Source organism: Erpetoichthys calabaricus, chromosome 7 (assembly GCF_900747795.2).
Source record: "Erpetoichthys calabaricus chromosome 7, fErpCal1.3, whole genome shotgun sequence".
Taxonomy (NCBI): domain Eukaryota; kingdom Metazoa; phylum Chordata; class Cladistia; order Polypteriformes; family Polypteridae; genus Erpetoichthys; species Erpetoichthys calabaricus.
The window spans coordinates 162,338,044-162,360,545 of record NC_041400.2 but is presented as its reverse complement, the minus strand read 5'-3'; the positions used below and the strand labels follow the sequence as shown (position 1 = coordinate 162,360,545).

Sequence of the window (22,502 nt, the reverse complement as noted above, 5' to 3'; positions counted from 1 at the left end):
TGTGTTTTCAAAGTGTTCCTTTAATTTTTTTGAGCTGTTTATATTGAGCTTCTGTGAAAATCCAAATTTCCCACAGGGCACAAATAAAGTTCTGTCTATCCATCTATCAATCAAATAAAGTCAATAATTTTACATTGATTAATATATTACAAACTTAACATACATTTTTGTTGCATGCAGGTACTGTTTTATATTCGTAAATCTGTTCATGCTATATGCCTGTCTTCGGAGGATATCGCTACATAAAAGTAAACTGAACTGATTATCGAGTAGGCTTCCCGCGTGGGACTCACCCAGGCAAAAAATTGAAGGTGGCCCCTTAATTCTTTCATCCTTGTGGTTTTTCCACAGCCAGCAATCGGCACCCCTGTCCACCTACTGTGACTCGCACTACCCCCTGCTGCTGCCCCGTTCAGTTTCTGCGCGCTCCTTCTTGGCCACCCCCCCCTACCTGGAGGGAGGATGAAAGTGCCACATTGACTGCTGACGTCACCACGTGCCGCCATATTGGATGAGACTAGGGAAGGAGTGCATCAAGAAAGCAGTCGAGGAAAAGAGAAGAAAAGAAAGGGGGAGTGAGAGAGTGTGTATCTCAGAGAGAAAGAGGCCGAATTGGAATCGGTGCACTTCCTATCAGGGAGACAGTTGGGAGAACTGTCAAAGTGGGGAGTCAGAGATTCAACGGCGGGGCTGCTTCCCGAATCCATGACTGTCTGGAAAGTCTAAGCGTAAAATAAGCGAGAGGGAGAGGGGGAAGATAAAAAAGGGGAAAGGAGCAAAGTAATTGCGAGCGACCTAAGGCAGGCTGCAGCCGTCTCTGTCTCTTTCCCCGTTTGTGCGTGCATGTGTGACTGCGATTCGGACTTGGTAGCATGACTTCTCTGACCCAGCGGAGCTCGGGCCTGGTGCAGAGGCGGACCGAGGCCTCCCGAAGCGCCGCTGCAGCCGCCGCTGACAAGGAGCGAGGTTCCGGGGATGAGGATTTGGAAACTCGGCGGGGAGAAGAGCAAGACGAAGATGACAAGGGAGACTCCAAAGAAACCAGGCTTACGCTAATGGAAGAGGTGCTGCTTCTGGGCCTGAAAGATCGTGAGGTGCATTTCTTCATTTACATTTCTGCAGTACTTGTAGCCTTACTTTTTTACGGTAATGCGACCGGAGGAGTGTTAAAAGGGAAGTTGGCAGCGTGTTGTACTAACGCCCCTCAACTTTAGGGCTCAGGGGGCCGGGGGGGGTCTGTGGGAAACATCGTCCCACTCCGTAACAGGGGTGCGTTTACTTCATTTTACATGTGCTGTCGTTTATATGCTGTTTAATCGGGCGACTTAACAGCTGGTTCGATAAAACCATATGTCAGTTTCTCTTATTTAATGGCATGTTTGTCTTTTTTGGGGTAGAACTCGAACGTACAGACGCAAACAAACATGACAAGCAACAAGATGCCCAATGTTTATTTCATAGCATGAGAGTGCTACTCAACGCCTCTAAAGGTATCACTAGAAATCATAACATGCCGTTACTTTTCGGTAACCGAAACTCGTGCTGTTGAAAACAATCCGCTTTTGTGATGTGTTGCTTTGCGCTCGTGGCTGGTTAACATTTCGAATTACAACGGACACACGGGTGGAGAATTAACCGGAGAATAAGCAGGTTTTGTCATTATTTAAGACATAAACTGTATGAGCATCTTACTTGTTAGTAATATCATTCCTTAAAATAACCTAAATCTAATCAATTCCATGCTTTATCCCCACACTTGTCAATAAATACATGCTGATCTCCCATCCAAGTACTAATCCGAGCCCGACCCTGCTTAGCTGACGAGATCGGCCGTATTCAAGGTGGTATGGCCGTAAACAATAAATACATGCTGATAAATGAGTAAAATAAAAGTAATAACGTTGTTGTCGTCCACTTCTGCGCTGGTCCCCGTTGCCGGGAGAGGCTTTGTATCCCGCGAGCCCGACTTGAATTAAGTGTGTTTGAGAATGTTTTAAAAACCGTTATCTGTATAAAATACTTAATTGCGTCTGTGTACATATATGTAAGACACACAGGTGGAAGTAGGTTTGCGTGTCCTTATATGTATGTATATACAGTGTGTGTGACTGTGTCTAAGTACGACGCATCCCAGAAAACTTAAAGGAATACTCTAACCAAATATATCTTTGTAAATGTTACCACATGTATTTGGCCGAGAAAAAATTTTAATGTCATATTTTCACTGAAAACAGAGCTTATGGTTCAATGCAAGCAAATGGTGGCCAAAACTGGAAACCGTATACACAGTCAAAACGTTCATGAAGTAAATCTCACATTACTCATGTTATCCGTGTCAGATCACACCGAATATCTGTAAAATACATGTATTTTTGCTAAAATATTGTTAAATTGGATCCTCCAGTGAAATAAGTAGTTCACAACCTGGAACCCCTTCACACTTTTTGAACTGAAAACCTCATGTTACTTGTGTCAAATAATCCACGTAAAGACATTAAGTTGTATGCTCAGAAAATGTAAAGCACGTGGGCTAATTTTGTTTTAACAGAGGTGTCAATTTAGTAATACTTAAGTGAAAAATGCACAACTTTTGCATGTTTTGAGTATGGATGACTATGTGGATTATGTCAGATGAGTAACGTGAAATTTTTTCATGGGCGTTTTTATATTGTTTGCTGTTTCCTGCGTTGGCCACCATCCACTTCCATTGAAACATAAGCTACTTTATCTTCATTATGCATGGAAATGGATAAAAAGTTTTTCCTTGGTCGTCATTACAAAGTACAAGGGATAAAGGACTATTCCTTCACGCCACTTTTATGGTGACATTATATGTGAGAGCATTACAACTTTTTTCATGAACTGATTAAAACAATTGCCTTATTCTTAAAAAGTGCTCTGTAATGTAAGTTCCTTTAGATGACCGCTTGCAATATCTTGAAATACAAAAACAACCTAATTCTCCAAACTTCAAGCCTTTAAAGGAATACTACATTGAATTTTTTTTCAGTTACATGATGTACTTGATGTGTAGTAATGGCTGAGAAAAATGTTTTATGTTTATCAAGCAGAATGAGAGATACAGAGAGAGAGAGAGAGAGGGAGGATAATGGCATACAAGAACGTATTACTGACCCATGCTGTACGATGGCAAATAATGTGAAAAACATCCATGGGGAAAAAAAAAATTCTTGGGTTACTTGTGTTGCGTACAGCTTACAATTATAACCAAGAGAAAACACAGTTCCATAATTCTGTGCTTTTGAATTGAAAAGCCACCTCTCCCCCTCATTCATTAGTCAAAAGTCCTGTCTTCAACTCAAAAGTATGTGTAATATATACAGATATCATTTTGAGTATTTCTTTAAATATAAATGATACTGAGATATACATGATGTGCATTGTAGTATGCAAAGTATTTTTGTTAGTGTGAATATTTGTTGATACCAAAACACATTAACTGGTAATCAACAGCTCACATAATAAAATTCAGAGTTAGGACAAAACAAAATCCTGCAGTCACAGTGGGACCACAAGACTTATCTGTGTGGCATAATGATTAAGACTTTGGATGTCAAACCCTGAGAATATTGGTTCAAATAACACAGTGTAACCAAGAATAAATAACTTTACCTGGCTGTGCTTTCAATTGGGGTTTGTGAGGGCTATAACCAATTGTATGTCAAATGTTGCAAGTTTCCTTGGATAAAGACTTCGGCCAGATGAACTCTTTATGATGCCTCATGAGTGCTTGGAATTGTGTTCTCTCCCTTCACTTACACACTATGATTCGGAAGTGCAAATGAAAGACAACTAGGAGGTGTGATGTATAAAAGAGGATGGGTGATAGCCATCAGGAGGCAGTGCATTTTAAATCTTTAAGAAAATTAAAAGATGACAGAATTAAGTGTATGAAGATTGCAGTTCAATGTAGTGCCATCCTCAGTATTTGCTGATACTCTATCTGACAGGCATCCTTTGGCATGTATGGGTAGAGTTCCTACTAGGCAATGTGCTTAGTTAAGTCATGTTTTTGGGCGTGTCTCATGAACAGTAATCTGCAGTCTCAACTTTGTTGTTTTATCACTCACCTGTCTGTTGACTGTAAAGATTAGTCTTCTCTTGGCAGCATCAGAAATCTCACTAATAAAAGCATCTGTTATTCATAAAATGTTGCTTAACTTTATTTAGCAAACCGTTCAAGTAAATTGAAGAGAGCATTTTACATTGTTAATTGCACAAACTGGTTTGGAAGTTTGGTTAGGTTTGTACTAAATGTTAAAAGGTGCTCTAATTTTTCTTTGTTCAGTGCTTGCCTTCATTGGTGTGTCTTTATTAAAGGTTTGGTCTGAAAAAAAATGACCAAATGCTGATGTCATTACTAGGCAAACATATATCGTATTCTGTGTATGAACCTAAAATTGCGTGCTCTTTTCATTGAAGCATGTTTATTTCTTATTGTGCTTCCCACTTAGCTTGTTGACAAATAGAGTTATGGGCCATTAGTAAAAGTGGTTAAGAACCTTTGATATGTAAAAAATGTAAATATTGATGTTTTAGTAGCGTTTATCTTTCATTGATGGGGCATGCCTGTTTGTTTCTGGTGTGCCCTGCTGGGTAACATGGTCGTGTGTCAGAGGACTGGGACTACAAGATGCTGGAGCTTGGATTGATTTGGAGAGGCAAAGCCATGTGATGTGAGAAGACAGTAAGGGAAGAACTATTTTCAATTACTTTTTCGTAACCATATGGTAACCATAAAGGATGAATGGTTACCAGAACAGCTAGAGGAGACTACAAATTTCAAAAATATGTTTAAAATAACAGTAAAGTTTGGTAACTGTGATTGTTTAAGGATGGACTGCCAAAGGTCTAAATCATGAATTAAGATGTTACTGCTTTTTTTTTGTTTTTAAATTGTAGGATACATATTTCCCCCTCATAGCCTTATATAATTTGGGATTTTGCAGTTTTCTTTGTAATAGTATTAAAATGGTGAAGAGTATAGTTAATGTTGTGTATTTAATCCCAGATATGTGTAGTCACAAACTTGTGACAGAAGAATTTGTACTGTGAATTCAATGATAACCCTCAGTATCAACTGCACTACCTAAAATTTCCTTAATATTTAATTCAAGGGACATAAAATGTCATATTAAAGACAATACAGACAATACAGTGGTACCTCTGGTCACGACCGGAATTCGTTCCAAAACTCTGGACGCGACCCGATTTGGTTGCGACCTGAACGTAATTTCCCCATAAGATTGTATGTAAATACAATTCATCCGTTCCAGACTGTATGAACTGTATGTAAATATATATATTTTTTTAAGCACAAAAATAGTTAATTATACCATAGAATGCACAGTGTATTAGTAAACTAAATGTAAAAACATTGAATAACACTGAGAAAACCTTGAACAACAGAGAAAACTAACATTGTAAGAGTTCGCACTAGACCGTTATGAACTGCTCGCTGTAAACTTTTTTTCTGAGTTTTAAGCACAGCGAAAAAAATTAAAATGCCACTTCTCTTGCAGAACTTTTCAAACCATCCTCTACTGGCTTTAAATTCCTCACCTTCGCCACTCGAAGGATTTTTTTTCCAGCAAATCACCATGAATATTCCTGGCTTTCACGCATATGATCGGCTCGTTTATGATATCCCCTGCAAGTTGTTTTTCGTTCAACCACACTAGCAACAGTTTTTCCACCTTTTCTAGCACTTGAGGCCTCTGCTTGGTTAACATAATTCCTTTTGCAACATCAGCTGCTTTGTTAGGCCCTGTATACACAAACAAAAGAAAATGGGAAATAGAGAAAGGGAAATCATTGGTGCATATGAATGTGTGTTGGGAAACTGGCCGCCAGTGTTTTTGTTCACCACCAGAGCGTGTGGTCGTGAACAGATGCAAAATTTTGGCAAACTTTTTGATCGTAACCCGATTTGTATGTGTTTGGAAATGTTCGTGACCAGAGGTTCTACTGTATTCTGTTTTTCTCACCAGTGCAGACAAGTTACCAACAAATAGACTGTCATTTTATTGATTGCAACTTGCTTCCATCTGTGGAAATGTTCAGTTATGGTCGAGTGGCTCTATCTGGTTAAGCACCACTCATCCTATGACTCATGAATATCAAGCAACTCCTACAACTTGGAATATCGATATCAAGTTAAATTTTTCACCAAAAGGTGTTAATGTAATTTACAATTGTCAGCTTAGCCATTAGTAGTACCAGAAAAAGATTTTATTCAGTTTGTCTCCACAAAAATACTTTTGTGAAAGCTAAAGTGTCTTTTCAGGTATCTGTTGCAGCTTTCTGGGGAAACACTTAAAAGCCAACGTGAGAAGACAAGTCTCGTGTCTCAAAAGGAAATGCAGTGCAAACTAGAAAGCTGACAGTTCTAATCAGCAATATATCTAAAGTCGATCACAGTTATGCAAGATTGGCCACTACTTAGCTCTACAAAAAAGATAAGACATTGGAAACCGAATGTAATGTATTAATCATACAAGAAATGCATTATTACTTAAGTCATGTCATTTTTATTATGAACACAGAGAAAAGACTACTATGATGCATTCCTAGCAATTACATAAGGTAAAGGTTTGGAATGCCATTGTAAAATGAATAGTAAAACTGGTTTCAAAGTCACTGGACCCAAATGAATAAGTAAGAAGTTTAAAAAATACTGTATGACAATCTGTACATCATAATCCAGTGCAAACAAGATTAACAGTAGATTTTTTTTTTTTTCATAAACTCCAGGAATCATGCATAGACAAAATAGATCGACCTGTAAGACTCCACCGTTTTTTTCAGAAGAGTGCACCTCTAGGTATTTGCAAAGAACACAATTCTGTTTTTAATTCACACAGAACAATGAACATGTCCCAAACAATGGAATTTCAATCAAAAATTTTGGTGCTGTTGAAGTGAGGGTCTGAGTGGCCATTTTTTTTTTTCCTCCTGCGTAGAACTGTGTGTGTGTCATGTATCCGTATGTGATATAAATTTCCTATTTAAAATGGGCATATCCTATGTGATTGAATTATTTAGAGCAAGCTGTATTTTCCATGGCATCACAGTAATTTTTTAGATTTCAGCCAATAAAGGAATGCTAACACAACCCCCGATTGCCACAGGGTATTTTGCACACTAGTTTACACAGTACTAGTATGCAAATCATACATTCATCAAAGACAAACCACAGATTCCACTGTAAAGTATTCAGAAGTTGTTTTAACCCCTTCCTTTAGGTGACCTGAATTGGTACTATGTCTTTTGCGGTGCAACTATTGGTGCCATTTGTTATGTTCTACCATAGTTTGCTCTCCTTGTCACTGGGTACTTTCCAGCTAAGTGATTCACCAGATGTTGTCTGAACAAGGTTTTACACTGTCACTTAGGATTCCTCAAGGGATGAGATATCTGGAAAGGACTTGCAAATTCTTCTAGTTCTTTGAGGCGGTTAACATAAAGATGGTGTAACAAATTAGTTGTTGGCCATGCTTTCATTGTCACCAACTTTTAACACATTACATTTTTTTTTTCTTCTTTTTGTTTCCTGCAGTCAAACCACTTTAAATGTGAACAAAGTTGAGCTGCACTGTGTTTTAAATAAGCAGTTGTGCATTCAGAGCCTGTGGGCAATTTTTATATCTTCATCTGATCTTAAATTGTTGTTTTTAATAATATTCTAAACTCATTGTTATAGTGCCACGAGCATGATATCTGTTTCTCAGGGAAATCATTTATTCAGGCAGGCTTGGTATAGCATGTAAATTTCTGATTAGTTTATGCAGATGCATAGTTGATAATGCAAGATGGCACTTTGCAAACATTGTAACATATACTATGTGTCATTGGAAAAAAATACAAGTATCATTTGATCCATGTGTAATATCTGTAAATGATTACATCAAATCCAAGTAAGTCACTCCCATTGACAGGAGGTGGGAGAAATGTGAGATAGATCCGAGTTGAACGCATGCCCAACTGATTTGTAATTCATTGTGATACAGTTCATAAAACCAATAAATAATAAAGTAGGAAATCTGTTTGTTGTATACCGTGTATTTTATAAAAGTTATCAATGTAATTTGCTAAACAAAAAAAAAAATCCTAGAAACTAGCTCAAAAATTACAATATTGGGCTTAGTTTGTGGTATTTTGACTAGCTTGCATGACTTCCATTCTTTGTTTTTCAGGCCTGCTGTTGTGTGTGATGCATAACAATTATATCTTTTTTTAAATTAGTATTTTATCATGAGTCCCAGTTCAAAGCTGAACAATGCACCATTAGCATTCATTACATTGGGCAATATGGTCATCCACTGCACCTAGCCTAAAACACAGAACATGAATATGTTATTGGTTAGAAAGCTTAGGATGTGTGTCTTTTTGGTTGTTGCACATTGTGCATTTTGATTTTTGTGGCCTGTTAACACATTGTGCATTTTGATTTTTGTGGCCTGTTAATTTAGTCTATTAATTTTAGCATATTTAATTTAGCTGTTATGTGTTTATTTTACTGGTATTATTTAGAGTCAGAGACACTGCCAGACTCCCAGTTAATTTAGGGGAATGGATGGGTTAGTACAATAAAAATTCCTAGGGTCTTGTTCCTTGCATTCCCTACCTCTCTTTTTCCTCACGGGGGAGTCTTTCCCTTCTGATTTTCCTGACTGACAGGATGTCATTGTCAAAGGTAGGATCCCTATTATTGAGGGGGAATGCAAGGCATTACTACAGAGGAGACAACCAATTCTGTTAGTTTCCTGGCCTGAAGTTCCAACCATCTCTGTGCTTCCTGTAATTAATCACATTCTTTTTATTACTAGAAGTGTTTTTATTTAGTATTTATAATTTTTTTTGTTAATGATTTTTTATTTAGGTCTTAATTGGTATGCCAATGTTAAGGTAATAAATAAAATCAGTAATCACATTCATTGGGATGAATTGATCATGAGCCCAAATTCTTGACCATCACTGCCCTATTTCTAAGTGGCCCTAAACAACCTATCCAAAATATCATGCAGTTAATGTGTATTTCTTATTTAATTCTTATTATTTGTGTCTGAAGCGAAATGTTGCTCCAATCTGCAAAGCTTGCTGACTCTGAACCAGTTAATTTGGTTTAGGATTTTTAGTTTGTCAATAAATGATTTTTAACTGGGCAAAATTCTGTTATGCTAACCCTTATCAAGTAGTTTGTTACTTAGAAGTGAGATGCAATTGTCTGCTGTAATTTAAATAGTACATGAATCATGCACTGTCTCCATTTGTGTCTACTTCTGCAGTTTGCTTTTTCTTGTTTTTAATAGTGAGATTTGCATTAAGTGTTTTTAATTCCTCAGTGTGCATGTGTTTTGACAGTATTTTACATGCTTAGGCATTGCTGATTTTGTTTTATTTGACTGATAAGATAAAAACTATATCCCAGTCCTTGCCCTGTTTCCTCAAAATAAGTCTGTATAGTATATATGTATAAATTTTTCTTTTCACACAGATTATTTCCTCTTGTATTGTGACGTCATATAAGAGTACTTATTGCCACAGAGCAAGAGGACATATGTCCTATTATATGGTAGAATATGTTTAAAAATATTGTTATATGACCTGTGCTTTACATATAATTTAATCTGGTTCTTAGGAGGCTAACCTCACTACAAGAGCTGACACTAATGATTACTTTGATAATCGATAAATTATAATTTTTTCAATTAGTCAGCCAGTCAATTTTTCCTATGTTGATTAAAAAAAACAAATGATCCAAAAAGAAAAATGTTTGCATCCAGTACAATACTGGAGCCATTGTTATGCACAACTGCAACAATTCTTCTTATACAGTGCATCCGGAAAGAATTCGCAGCGCATCACTTTTTCCACATTTTGTTATGTTACAGCCTTATTCCAAAATGGATTAAATTCATTTTTTTCCTCAGAATTCTACACACAACACCCCATAATGACAACATGAAAAAAGTTCACTTGAGGTTTTTGCAAATTTATTAAAAATAAAAAACTGAGAAATCACATGTACATAAGTATTCACAACCTTTGCGCAATACTTTGTCGATGCACCTTTGGCAGCAATTATAGCCTTAAGTCTTTTTGAATATGATGCCACAAGCTTGGCACACCTATCCTTGGCCAGTTTCGCCCATTCCTTTTTGCAGCACTTCTCAAGCTCCGTCAGGTTGGATGGGAAAAGTTGGTGCACAGCCATTTTAAGATCTCTCCAGAGATGTTCAATCGGATTCAAATCTGGGCTCTGGCTGGGCAACTCAAGGACATTCACAGAGTTGTCCTGAAGCCATCCATCCATCCATTGTCTCCCGCTTATCCAAGGTCGGGTCACGGGGGCAGCAGCTTGAGCAGAGATGCCCAGACTTCCCTCTCCCCGACCACTTCTTCTAGCTCTTCCGAGAGAATCCCAGTGGTTTTTGTCCTGGTCGCGGAACAGTGGACCAGCTCTATACCCTTAGCAGGGTCCTGGAGGGTGCATGGGAGTTTGCCCAACCAGTCTACATGTGTTTTGTGGACTTGGAAAAGGCATTCGACTGTGTCCCTCGGGGAATCCTGTGGGGGGTACTCCGAGAGTATGGGGTACCGGCCCCCCTGATAAGGGCTGTTCGGTCCCTGTACGATCGGTGCCAGAGCTTGGTCCGCATTGCCGGCAGTAAGTCGAACCCGTTTCCAGTGAGAGTTGGACTCCGCCAGGGCTGCCCTTTGTCACCGATTCTGTTCATAACTTTTATGGACAGAATTTCTAGGCGCAGCCAGGGCGTTGAGGGGGTCCGGTTTGGTGGGCTCAGGATTGGGTCACTGCTTTTTGCAGATGATGTTGTCCTGTTTGCTTCATCAGGCCGTGATCTTCAGCTCTCTCTGGATCGGTTCGCAGCCGAGTGTGAAGCGGCTGGGATGAGAATCAGCACCTCCAAATCCGAGACCATGGTCCTCAGCCGGAAAAGGGTGGAGTGCCCTCTCTGGGTTGGTAGCGAGATCCTGCCCCAAGTGGAGGAGTTCAAGTATCTCGGGGTCTTGTTCACGAATGAGGGAAGAATGGAGCGTGAGATCGACAGGCGGATCGATGCGGCATCCGCAGTAATGCGGGTGCTGCATCGGTCTGTCGTGGTGAAAAAGGAGCTGAGCTGCAAGGCGAAGCTCTCAATTTACCAGTCGATCTATGTTCCTACCCTCACCTATGGTCATGAGCTATGGGTAGTGACCGAAAGAACGATATCGCGAATACAAGCGGCTGAAATGAGTTTCCTGAAGCCACTCCTTTGATATCTTGGCTGTGTGCTTAGGGTCGTTGTCCTGCTGAAAGATGAACCGTCGCCCCAGTCTCAGGTCAAGAGTGCTCTGGAGCAGGTTTTCATCCAGGATGTCTCTGTACATTGCTGTAGTCATCTTTCCCTTTATCCTGACTAGTCTCCCAGTCCCTGCCGCTGAAAAACATCCCTACAGCATGATGCTGCCACCACCATACTTCACTGTAGGGATGGTATTGGCCTGGTGATGAGCGGTGCCTGGTTTCCTCCAAACATGACACCTGGCATTCACACCAAAGAGTTCAATCTTTGTCTCATCAGACCAGAGAATTTTCTTTCTCATGGTCTGAGAGTCCTTCAGGTGCCTTTTGGCAAACTCCAAGCGAGCTGCCATGTGCCTTTTACTAAGGAGTGGCTTCTGTCTGGCCACTCTTACCATACAACCATACATGGTTGTCCTTCTGGAAGGTTCTCCTCTCTCCACAGAGGACCTCTGGAGCTCTGACAGAGTGACCATCAGGTTCTTGGTTACCTCCCTGACTAAGGCCCTTCTCCCCCGATCGCTCAGTTTAGATGGCCAGCCAGCTCTAGGAAGAGTCCTGGTGGTTTCGAACTTCTTCCACTTACGGATAATGGAGGCCACTGTGCTCATTGGGACCTTCAAAGCAGCAGAAATTTTTCTGTAACCTTCCCCAGATTTGTGCCTCGAGACAATCCTGTCTCGGAGGTCTACAGACAGTTCCTTTGACTTCATGCTTGGTTTGTGCTCTGACATGAACTGTCAACTGTGGGACCTTATATAGACAGGTGTGTGCCTTTCCAAATCATGTCCAATCAACTGAATTTACCACAGGTGGACTCCAATGAAGCTGCAGAAACATCTCAAGGATGATCAGGGGAAACAGAATGCACCTGAGCTCAGTTTTGAGCTTCATGGCAAAGGCTGTGAATACTTATGTACATGTGCTTTCTCAATTTTTGTATTTTTAATAAATTTGCAAAATTTGTTATTATGGGGTGTTGTGTGTAGAATTCTGAGGGAAAAAATTAATTTAATCCATTTTGGAATAAGGCTGTAACATAACAAAATGTGGAAAAAGTGATGCGCTGTGAATACTTTCCGGATGCACTGTAGGTATTTCAAATCATGTACAGTTTGATAAATTCATGCAGCAAGGTTTTGTGCAGTGCGCAAGTCATTTAGTGGCATGATTGTAAGATCATTATTCAGAAAAGCAACACACACAGACCAGTGTGAAAAGCATGACACAGAATGAAAGTGATCCTAGGAAAATAGTTGAAGAACACTGTCTTGATGTTTTAAATGTTTTAACTGGCTACAAAAGCATTTTAGCATGTAGAAAAAAATAAATGTAAAATCCCTACTTCAAACGCAGCAGTTTACAGTTTTATATTTATTAATGTTTTCATAATTTAGAACTAAGATATTTAACATTAAAAGTCACCATTTGCTACAAAGCCGAAGTATTTCCAGACACCACTCCTGCTGTCCTGTGTCAGTTAAGCATGTAATTGTCATCTTATTACCACTTGTGAGTGGATGGAAACAGGGCAGCCACTGCGAATTGGAAGTGGATTCGTAATGTAGGCTTTAGAATCGATACTATAAAAAATGAGTATTGAAGTAATTTTAAAATGTTAAAATTGATACTTGGTCAATATTTTGATACTTTTGACAAAATAGTCCAGAGTAACATGATGGTGACATTAGTGTAATTTACAATAAACAGCCGTTCTGTTACAACTAATGTCCGGTTTTGCGTTTAAAGAACACTTTTTTTTCCCCCCTCAAACACACTCGTTATATTCATATAGTGACATTTGATCTGACAGTCCTAATAAATATATAAAAAATAAATAAAAAGTGGTCATTATATTCGAGCCCCCCATACTGGATGTGTTGCCCTCATCTGTGCAACCTTGTCTGGCTGCTTTCTCTTATGCTTATTGCCTGAGTGGTTATTACAAATCTCTGGATTTGTAGTCTGGAACTTAAAATAATAACATTTGGATTAGATTTTAGCATTTTTCAAATTAATACATTTAGTAAAGTACATGGGGTTAACTTTAATACAAAATTACACTGATGAGTGACTCTAAGTGCTATATCTTTGACTTTAGTCAATAGTTCCTTGGTCTGAACATACACAAAACATGTCAAATTCAGTTTATTGTCATGTTTATTTAGTACAATCGAATTTGTACTTGCATGGTTTATTAAAGTAGTTGACAGAAATACAATGTAAAAATAAAAAAAATAATTGAATTACTATTTTATTTCTTGTTTATTTTTGACATTTTTAAAAAATAAAACCAGGAGACCGAATGCATATACTTCACAAAATGTTTTTCTGCTATTGATAAAAACTAAAATCGCTTTCACTATTCAGAAAATGTAAAATGTTAGTTTGTATATTTTGCAAAATATCCACATTTGTTTATAATATAACTCTGAGTTTTAGTTAGTGGGTGCAAAAATTACCCCTTAAAAGAAAATTAATTCCTACTGTATTTTGTAGCTTCAGTAACCTGTATTTACATTACTTTATTTTTTATGGAATTTCTGCTTTAGGCAAGCCATAGTGTCACATCAAAAATTCGATCAGACCAGTTTAAAGTTATGTACAGGGTTCATCAGGATATGATGTAGTAATATTAATAATTGGTCATCTGAAAAATCCTTTCAGTTGCACACCTAACTTTAAAAATGTAAATCGTTAAGAACAATATTAAATATTCAAACCATATATATTGTTTGACTTGAAAGAACAAAGGGAACATTTCTTGCATCTGTCCAATAGTACCATTTTAACATAATAAACTTATAGGTTACTTTTTATAGCATTGGCATCAACCAGTTCTGGAGTGTTTCAATTGTAAACAAATGCAACCTCCAAATATTTCACTTATTTTATAAAATTTTAAAACGTTTACAGTTTTTAAAATCTATATTGCAACTCTGCATCTGTCCTAGGTTAACCTTACAGATATGGGTGGTCTTTCATATGGAAAGAATCTTTCATTTTCTCAGTATTAATACATAATAATCAGTATCTCTGAGCTTGACAATGGGAATGCCTAATTTTAAAGGTTCTAGTTTTTCAATCATTTCCTTTTTGTTTTCCAGGGTTATACATCATTTTGGAATGACTGCATTTCTTCGGGTTTACGTGGTTGTATGTTAATTGAACTGGCATTGAGAGGGCGATTACAGCTGGAAGCTTGCGGAATGAGAAGAAAAAGTTTATTAGCGAGGAAGGTAAGAATGGACAGTTTGCTTGCAGACCTCAAGCAGAATTTGTAATTCGGCTTACTAAGTGGTGCATAAGAGTATAGAAGCACATAAAAATAGGCTATAAACACAACAGGCATAACTTGGAACTTCTTCTTAACCTCATGTATCGGTTCCTAAAAGTGTGGTGGTATTATCACAGTTATTATCACATTGGTATTATCACATTTTGCCTTTAGAGCTAATGCTGTTTTTTTACTTACTTGTATTGTTTAACACTGGAATCCCTGAAGCCTATGAAAAAAGTCATAATGCTGAGCCACATTAACTCCTTTGCACTTCTTCATCAGCGACTTTTTTTTTTTTTTAAACAAATGTGTCAACTAGCACAAAGCAGCCTGCTCACTCATCCCCCATAGAGGCAGCTGAAGTTTTCCCAGCTCAAGTCTCTTTATCTTGAAATGAAGTGCCTGTAATTGTATAGGCAATGGAATTCTTACCTCACATTTCCTGTCATCCTGCATTTACACAGATTGCTGTAGACATTGAGCACGCATGAAATGTATGTATTCCAAATAACGATATATTATTTACCCAATACAATTCCAGGCATCTCACACCCAGATAAACAGATCTGAGCTGGGAGAACTTCAGATGTGTCGGTGGGGGATTGGATAGCAGGCTGCTTGCTGCTTGACACATTTGCAAAACAGAGACGCTGATGGAAAGCTGCAAAGGAATTTAATGTAGCCCAGCTTTATGACTTTTTTTCGTAGGCTTCAGGGATTGTAGAGTTAACAAACATTTTTATCTGAAGTGGCTTTCAAAGTTCAATTGTGGTGTTTTGATACAAGAGTGTGCTGTATATTTTGACTTTACTCAGAAATGCTTTTTATTTAAAAAGGATGCCAATTCATTTTTTTCAGAAACAGGATGGTTATGTGGTTTATTTTGTTCACTCTGCACATTTTGGTTGCTTTTCCAATAAAAATACATTTTTTCCTATTTTCATGTTATATTATGTAGTACTGTGCTTAACTGATAAAGAGTAGAAAGCTGATTTTATGCTGAATAAGAGGGCATAAAGCAGATAAAGTGTTAAGGTATTTCTACTTTTTAGATAAAAATACCTCTGTTTGCCCAGGTAGATTTTTGGGTGTAGGGTCTAAAAGGATTAATATGCCAGTGTTACCTACAAAAAAAAAAAAAAAAATTTACAGGGTGGCACTTGGGATAAATAGTGCTTTATTTGTCCCAGGTGAACTGTAGCTTTTACAGATGATCAAGAAATGTAGAAATAAAACCAACAACAGTACCCTTCAAGGAAACACACAAATTACAAAATGAAAATAGGAAATGACAAAAACAAATTTCTGACTTTGCTGATGACAGAGTGAGGCATTATGAAGGTAACATTTCTTGACACACTTCTGCTGAATAATTCATTGGTAAATGTACTTATTGTGTCATAGAGAGAATATGATGTATTATTCATTTTTTTAATCATGTTATTGATTTTATTGAAATCACACAACATTCCATACAAATAGATCAATTTTACAAAAATAGGATTGAAAACAAATCAACCCCCATCCCTGAGAAAGAGAGCATGGGCAGCAGAATAAAACTTGGCGAGTAAAAATAAGTAAATAGATGAATTAATAAGTGAATAAAGATAAATGGAGAAGAAAAAGAAATGGAGAGAATCTGCTTCCTCAGTGCTTTAAAAGCTTATTCTAAAATGTTATTGATTAGGTCACGCCAAGTTTTGAAATATTTCTTCACAGATCATCTAAGTGAGAATTTGATTTTTTTCAATTTCAAATAATATATAACATCAGTTATCCACTGACTTAAAGAGGAGAGTTAGGATTCTTCCAGTTAAGTAAGATAAGTCTACGTGTCAATAGTGTAGTAAAGGCAATCAGTTTGTTTGTCCTTCTCCACTCAAAGCCCATCTGGGAGTCCACCAAACACAGCTGTTAGTGGATTAGGAGGGATTGTGACACCAAGGACACCAAAGCTGTCTGAAAGGCATTTAAAGATTTTGGTCCAGAATGATGTTAATTTGGTGCAGGCCCAAAACATGTGACCTAGTGAGGCTGGAACTTGATTGCAACGTTTGCAGATTGGATCTTGCACTTGGAAACATTTTGGACAATTTTAAACGGGACAGATGTGCTTGATTTTATCATTTTGAGTTGAATAATTTTATGCTTTGCGCATATGGAGCTCGAGTGAATTCTCTGCATTGCTACCTTCCACTCCTTTTATGAGATGTTGAGTGAGAGATCCTTTTTCCACTGTCCTGTTGGATCTTTGAAAGGGAGGGACTGTAAAATGGTTTTATATATTGCAGAAGTGCTGTCTAAGTCCTTGAAACTGAGCAATATTTTTTCCAGCATAGTGGGAGGTGAGGAAAATTGGACAGGTTCTGTTTAACAAAGTTTCTAATTTGAAGATAATGAAAGAAATGTGTTGCTAGAAAGTTAAATTTAGAATGTAATTGTTTGTGTGATGCAAAGACATTGTCTGTGTACAGATCTCTAAGTGATTTAATCCTAAACGTTTTCCAGTCATTAAAAACTGCGTTTGCGAGGGTTGAAAAGGTGGTTCTCGTGCAGAGGTGCCACAGATAAAAGATTTTCTATCTTAAAATGCTTCCTACATTGGTTCCGTATTCTGACTGAGTGAAGCACAATTGGGGTGTTAGTATATTGGCAATAACTTGCATTCATTGGGGCACAAAGCAAGAAATGTAAAAAAGTGCTGCAGGATTTTATTTCTATTGCGGACCAAGTCTGTGTATGTTTTTTATAGTTTGCTGCCCAGTAATAAAATTGAAAGATAGGTAGAGCCATGCCACCTTCTGCCTTTGGCCTATGTAGGGTTGCTCTTTGGATACCTGGATGTTTTGAATTCCAAATAAATGTGGTTATGGTTGAATCTAATTTCTTAAAAAATGATTTATTGATGTATATTGGAATGTTTAGAAATAAGAAGAGAAGCTTAGGGAGGATATTCATCTTTAACAATGTTAATTCTTCCAGGTAAAGTGAGATGAAGGGTTGGCCATCTATGCAAGTCTTGCTTAATTGTTTTTTATTCCTAATGGACTTTGATTTTGTCTTCATTCTCTCAACCACTACAGGCTCTAGCAGGTTGAGAGAGCATGCCATAACTGAGCCTTCCTTCTTAATTAGCTTGTTGATTCCATAGGCCTCTCTTGAAGTGAAGATATTTGCATGGCCTACTACCGTTGGGGCGCTACAATTGATTGGCCACCAATTTAAATTCTCCGATTTTTACTTAAAAAGACGTAATTGGCAGATCACAGAAGCTGATCGTCTCAACCCTCGCTTTTGTAAGCTTTATGGCAATTTAGTTGTAGTTCTCCTTTATGCAAGGTAGTGTGGTAGTTGAGCCATTACCATCTTTAAAAAAAAAAAAAAAAAAAAAGGTTGAGGCTTGTTTTAGCAATATGGACTTTACTGTAGAGCAGAAAGTGAGAGGCAATTGGAATTTTAACCTTTACGTTAAAGAAAGTGGAGTAATGAGTCATCCTTCTGTACAATTACACAAATGGCAAGAAAAGCTGCTTCAATGAATTCAGACCTTTTTATTTTGCCATTTACATTCAGTTTCAACAACGAGCTTGTTCTCAGTGCGGCAGCTTACATTTTTAATTGGAAAAAGAAAAGGTAAAAAGGTAAAAGAACGCCCTCTTCTACGCGGTGATGTGCTGGGGAGGCAGCATTAAGGACGACGCCTCATGCCTGGACGAACTGGTGAGGAAAGCAGGCTTTATTGTAGGCATGGAGCTGGACAGTTTGACATCCGTGGTAGAGCGACGGGCGCTCCGCAGGCTCCTATCAATTATGGAGAATCCACTGCATCCACTAAACAGTATCAACTCCAGACAGAGGAGCAGCTTCAGTGACAGACTGCTGTCACTGTCCTGCTCCACTGACAGACTGAGGAGATCGTTCCTCCCCCATACTATGCGACTCTTCAATTCCCCCCGTGTGGGGGGAGGGGGGGGGGGTTTGGGCTTTGGGGGTAAACGTTAACATTATTGTCTGTTTTTACCTGCATTCTTATTACTCTTTAATATTGTTTTTTGTATCAGTATGCTGCTGCTGGAGTATGTGAATTTCCCCTTGGGATTAATAAAGTATCTATATCTCTATCTCTCTCTATCTATCTCTATCTCTATCTATCTAAGAATTTGAAATTGCTTCTTAGTAAGCAATAGGCTTGTTAGCTTAACAGAAAAATGTATCTTTTACTTTTAAACCTATTAAGCATGTTAGTGTTGTCTCTTCTTGATCAACAACGTATGAATATTGATACATTTGCAACTTTTTTTAAAGATTTGTACTGTTTGTTTCAGTGTGTTATACAGCATATTAAAATTACTATGTTAAAATGGTAATCCATATTTATAATAACTCAAGAATTTTAACAGCAAAAAGCTATAGTGCAATTAATGATTTAAAACTATTAAAATCTGTAAGTGCCTGTATATTTAAATTTAAGCAGTGTTTAATTGTTGGTCGTGTAAGAAATGTGTGAAAACTTTTTTTTTTTTAAATTAAGCCTTGTTTCAGATAGGTGCATTACAGAAAAAAAATAAACAATGTGACAGCTTGTAATTAATGAGAATATTTTTTATTTTTATGCCATATGTATTATGGATACATATTTGTACATATTTTATTAGTTAAAGTATGTATTTTAAGGTAATTTTATTTTAGTATTTTTATGGTCACTGAACAATAAACCAACAGAATTTCATTTTGTTAATAAAAATTAACAGTTAATATCATTGGTTCTGTAGTTCATAAAAGTACACTTTAATAAGGCTTCTATGCATCTGGTTATTCAGGAGCTTAGTTTAACAAATTTTTTTAAAGGGAAAAAAATCAGAATAGGGATTGGAGTTGGCTGATCAAGTAAAATGAAATCAGTGCATGGGATCAGGCTTAAACTTATTGGAGCATCCCTATACTACAGCATAGAAAATTGAACTGGTCATCAGAGTTGGTAGTAAAGGATGTCAGTACCCACATTTAAGTAATGGACTCTCCTTTTGGGGAAAAAAAGAGCCCGATCTGCCCTTTCTCCTTCTCAAAGAGGTAATGCTAGTAAATATTTAAAGGCATTTACTTTATGTACTTATAAAGTATATTATATTTTTAATTTTAATTGATGCCGTTTACAACTGACAGTATGACACAAAAAAAGGAAATACAAATACAAAAAAAGAGAAAGTACTAATCCTATTGACTGTGGCATAGACGAAACTAGCTGATGGTATGACCACAGGTGTCTCAAACTCTGATCCTGGGAGGCCAGTGTGTCCTCTTTACAGCTGTAATGACTCAATTCAAATGTGATTAGGACTATAAAAAATAAATGAACAATTAGTAACTGCTTTTTTTTTCTGTTGTCTCACTAATATGGCATTTGGTGAATGATTCTCAACAGCAGTGCAAATGTTCTACGATGTGCCACCTATTGTAATGAAAGTCTATTGGAGTGTACTTTATTACTATGTGCATTGCAAAATACAGTGTGTTTCAATAGGTGGCATATTACAAACACTAAGGCTGAATATACCCAAACAGAGTATTACTACAGGATGGATAGAAATCATCTTAAAATTATATACAGTAGATTATCTCACACATAGGATGTGAGTGGTGGTATTTTGTGTTGTGGTTCTGTAGAAAAAAAAATGGTGCTTTTCAGGAAGTATGTGTTATTTTAATTCAAGATGACTAAGAAAATATATATTTTTTTAAATGTAAAGGTGCGCTCCATCATGGCCTGTTAACCAAATTTTGCCAGGCAGTCTAATTCAAGTTTGTATACAAGAAAATCTTAGCTGGCAGCAGCAGCTGCTTAAAAACAAAAATCGCACATGCTGGGAGCAGATCTGTGTCCATGTGCCATAGTCCGTTTAGTCTGTGTTACAAATGTATATATTGGTATTTTTATGTCTGTTTTGAGCGAGCTTGTTGGATATCAGTATTCTACATTTGTGAAAACGTGTTCTCATTTGCAATAGTTTTGAATAACTAGTGGTTTGTTCTTGTAATGAGTCTTTGTATTTCTTGGTGTCAGCAATTTAAATAGTGAATTGTTCAACTGTTTATCATGATATAAAATCAAAAAAGGCATTTTTAATTTAGCCCAGTATGATTGTGTGTTATATAGCTGTGCGACCTGTGTTGAACAAATGCTTTGAAGAGAGGTGGTTTATACTTCACAGGAAACATTCACAGGAAAAGTTGCCAGGATCGGTACCAGGTGCCCGCGATCCTAGACTGGATATGTGGGTTAAAAATTAATAGCTGATGAAAAGATCACCTCTTTGTGACTCTCAAAAACATTTTATACAAAAATGTGCAAAACACCATATATTTCAATTTCTTTATTGATCCCCTTTTTTTTCTGCAGATCACCCTAGATTTCTCATTGTCCTGTTGTGAGTAGGAGAAGAGTTTAACTGGCGATTATACTTAATTTTGTTTTGTAAATGAAATTTTCATATCACTAGTAAAGGTCACCTGGTTTAGTGAATTTCCAGCCCTGCTTCTGTTCTTTTGCAGTGGAAATGTTTTTAATTAAATTATATCTTGAATGCACTAAAGAGGAGACAGAGACAGGCATTTCATATTTGGTGGGGTTTGGGTAGGATCATCCAACTATGGATACAAGTTTTACCTAATGAAACATGCTTAGAAAATTAGAAATGTGGGGAACCATGTATTTTATACTAAAGCTTTTCATATATTTTTTTTTATAAATCCCTGCTTAAAATAATCATTTTGCCATCTCCAAATAAATTTAAAACATACACATGGTTTGAGTAATTCACATGACATTTGTGGATATAACTTTCCCTGCAAGATGAAAGATGGTTTTAAGATACCTGATGCTCTCACAATCCAGAATTGTTGGGTTTTTGTAGCTTTCTGTAAAATCCACAAACAAGCTTCTTTGTAAAATATTATTCTTTCTCCCCATCCTTCAGTATTTGGCTTTATTATGTACGCACGTGTGTTGATGCTGGTGACCTAAAGTGATTACTGTTTTTTCTTACAACATATTTCATAACTGTAGCCTAATCTAAGCTTTTATGGCTTGTTTGTCCTCTTCTATGATACCAAATTACTTCATTTTATTTCTTTCCACAATGAGCCTAGGGCTACAAATAACAATTATTTTGCTAATCAATTAGTTGAACAGTTATTGCTTTGCTTAACCAGTTCATCTGAGTTTAAAAAAAAAAATGTGCAAGTATATTTTATTTATATGCTCTTAAATTAGTTTTTCCAAAAAAGTGCACAGCAATAAATCTTGTTACAAGCTTTAAAGTCATGATTAACACTTTTAAGGCTACTGTTGACATCAAGGGGTACAAAGCTGAAAATATTGTTACAAAAGTTGTTGACAATGCCATGTATTTCAAGCCTTCTTTTTCTTTAGAGTATGGCATTAGATACTGGACATTGCTGTCATCAAAAGAATTACTTTACAAAAGAAGATTTGCATATTGTTTATGACTGGGATTTTGCCCTGTCAATTAAGGATTTAAAGATTAGGAGTTGGCAGAAGAAACTGAAAAGTGACTTTGAGAGTTGTACTGGATTATCCCTAGGTGTGAGTTAGAGAGAGGTCACCATTACTTGGGAGCATTTTCTTTTTATGTGCTCCCATGTCATGGTTGTGTTTCTGTACACATTTTTATACACCTTGCAAAATGCAGATTACTTGCCAGACACAAAGCCAAAACGACACAACACTTTTCCATAAAATGTGATTAGCATTAGTTTTGGTCAATAGTTACATATGTTCATAATACTTACAAGAGCTTGAATTTCATGTGTGACAAGAGCAGAGGGAGCACCTGAACCCTAATGTAACAGCAAATGGGAGGATTTATTGGTTTGGGG

General features: G+C 37.1%; 1 protein-coding gene across 2 annotated transcripts in view; it reads left to right on the top strand.

Annotated features, from left to right (window-relative positions):
* Positions 1–481: 481 nt before the first annotated feature.
* golph3a (golgi phosphoprotein 3a) overlaps positions 482–22,502 on the top strand; it is a 40,710-nt gene continuing 18,689 nt past the window's right edge. Inside the window, exons 1-2 of one of the 2 annotated variants that reach the window (XM_028805634.2) lie at positions 484–1,094; positions 14,434–14,565. In XM_028805634.2, coding sequence (XP_028661467.1) covers positions 873–1,094; positions 14,434–14,565 — 354 coding nt within the window. In that variant the 5' untranslated portion in view covers positions 484–872. Of the gene's footprint in view, positions 1,095–14,433; positions 14,566–22,502 lie in introns of both variants that reach the window. The other variant, XM_051929608.1, reaches the window with a different exon arrangement.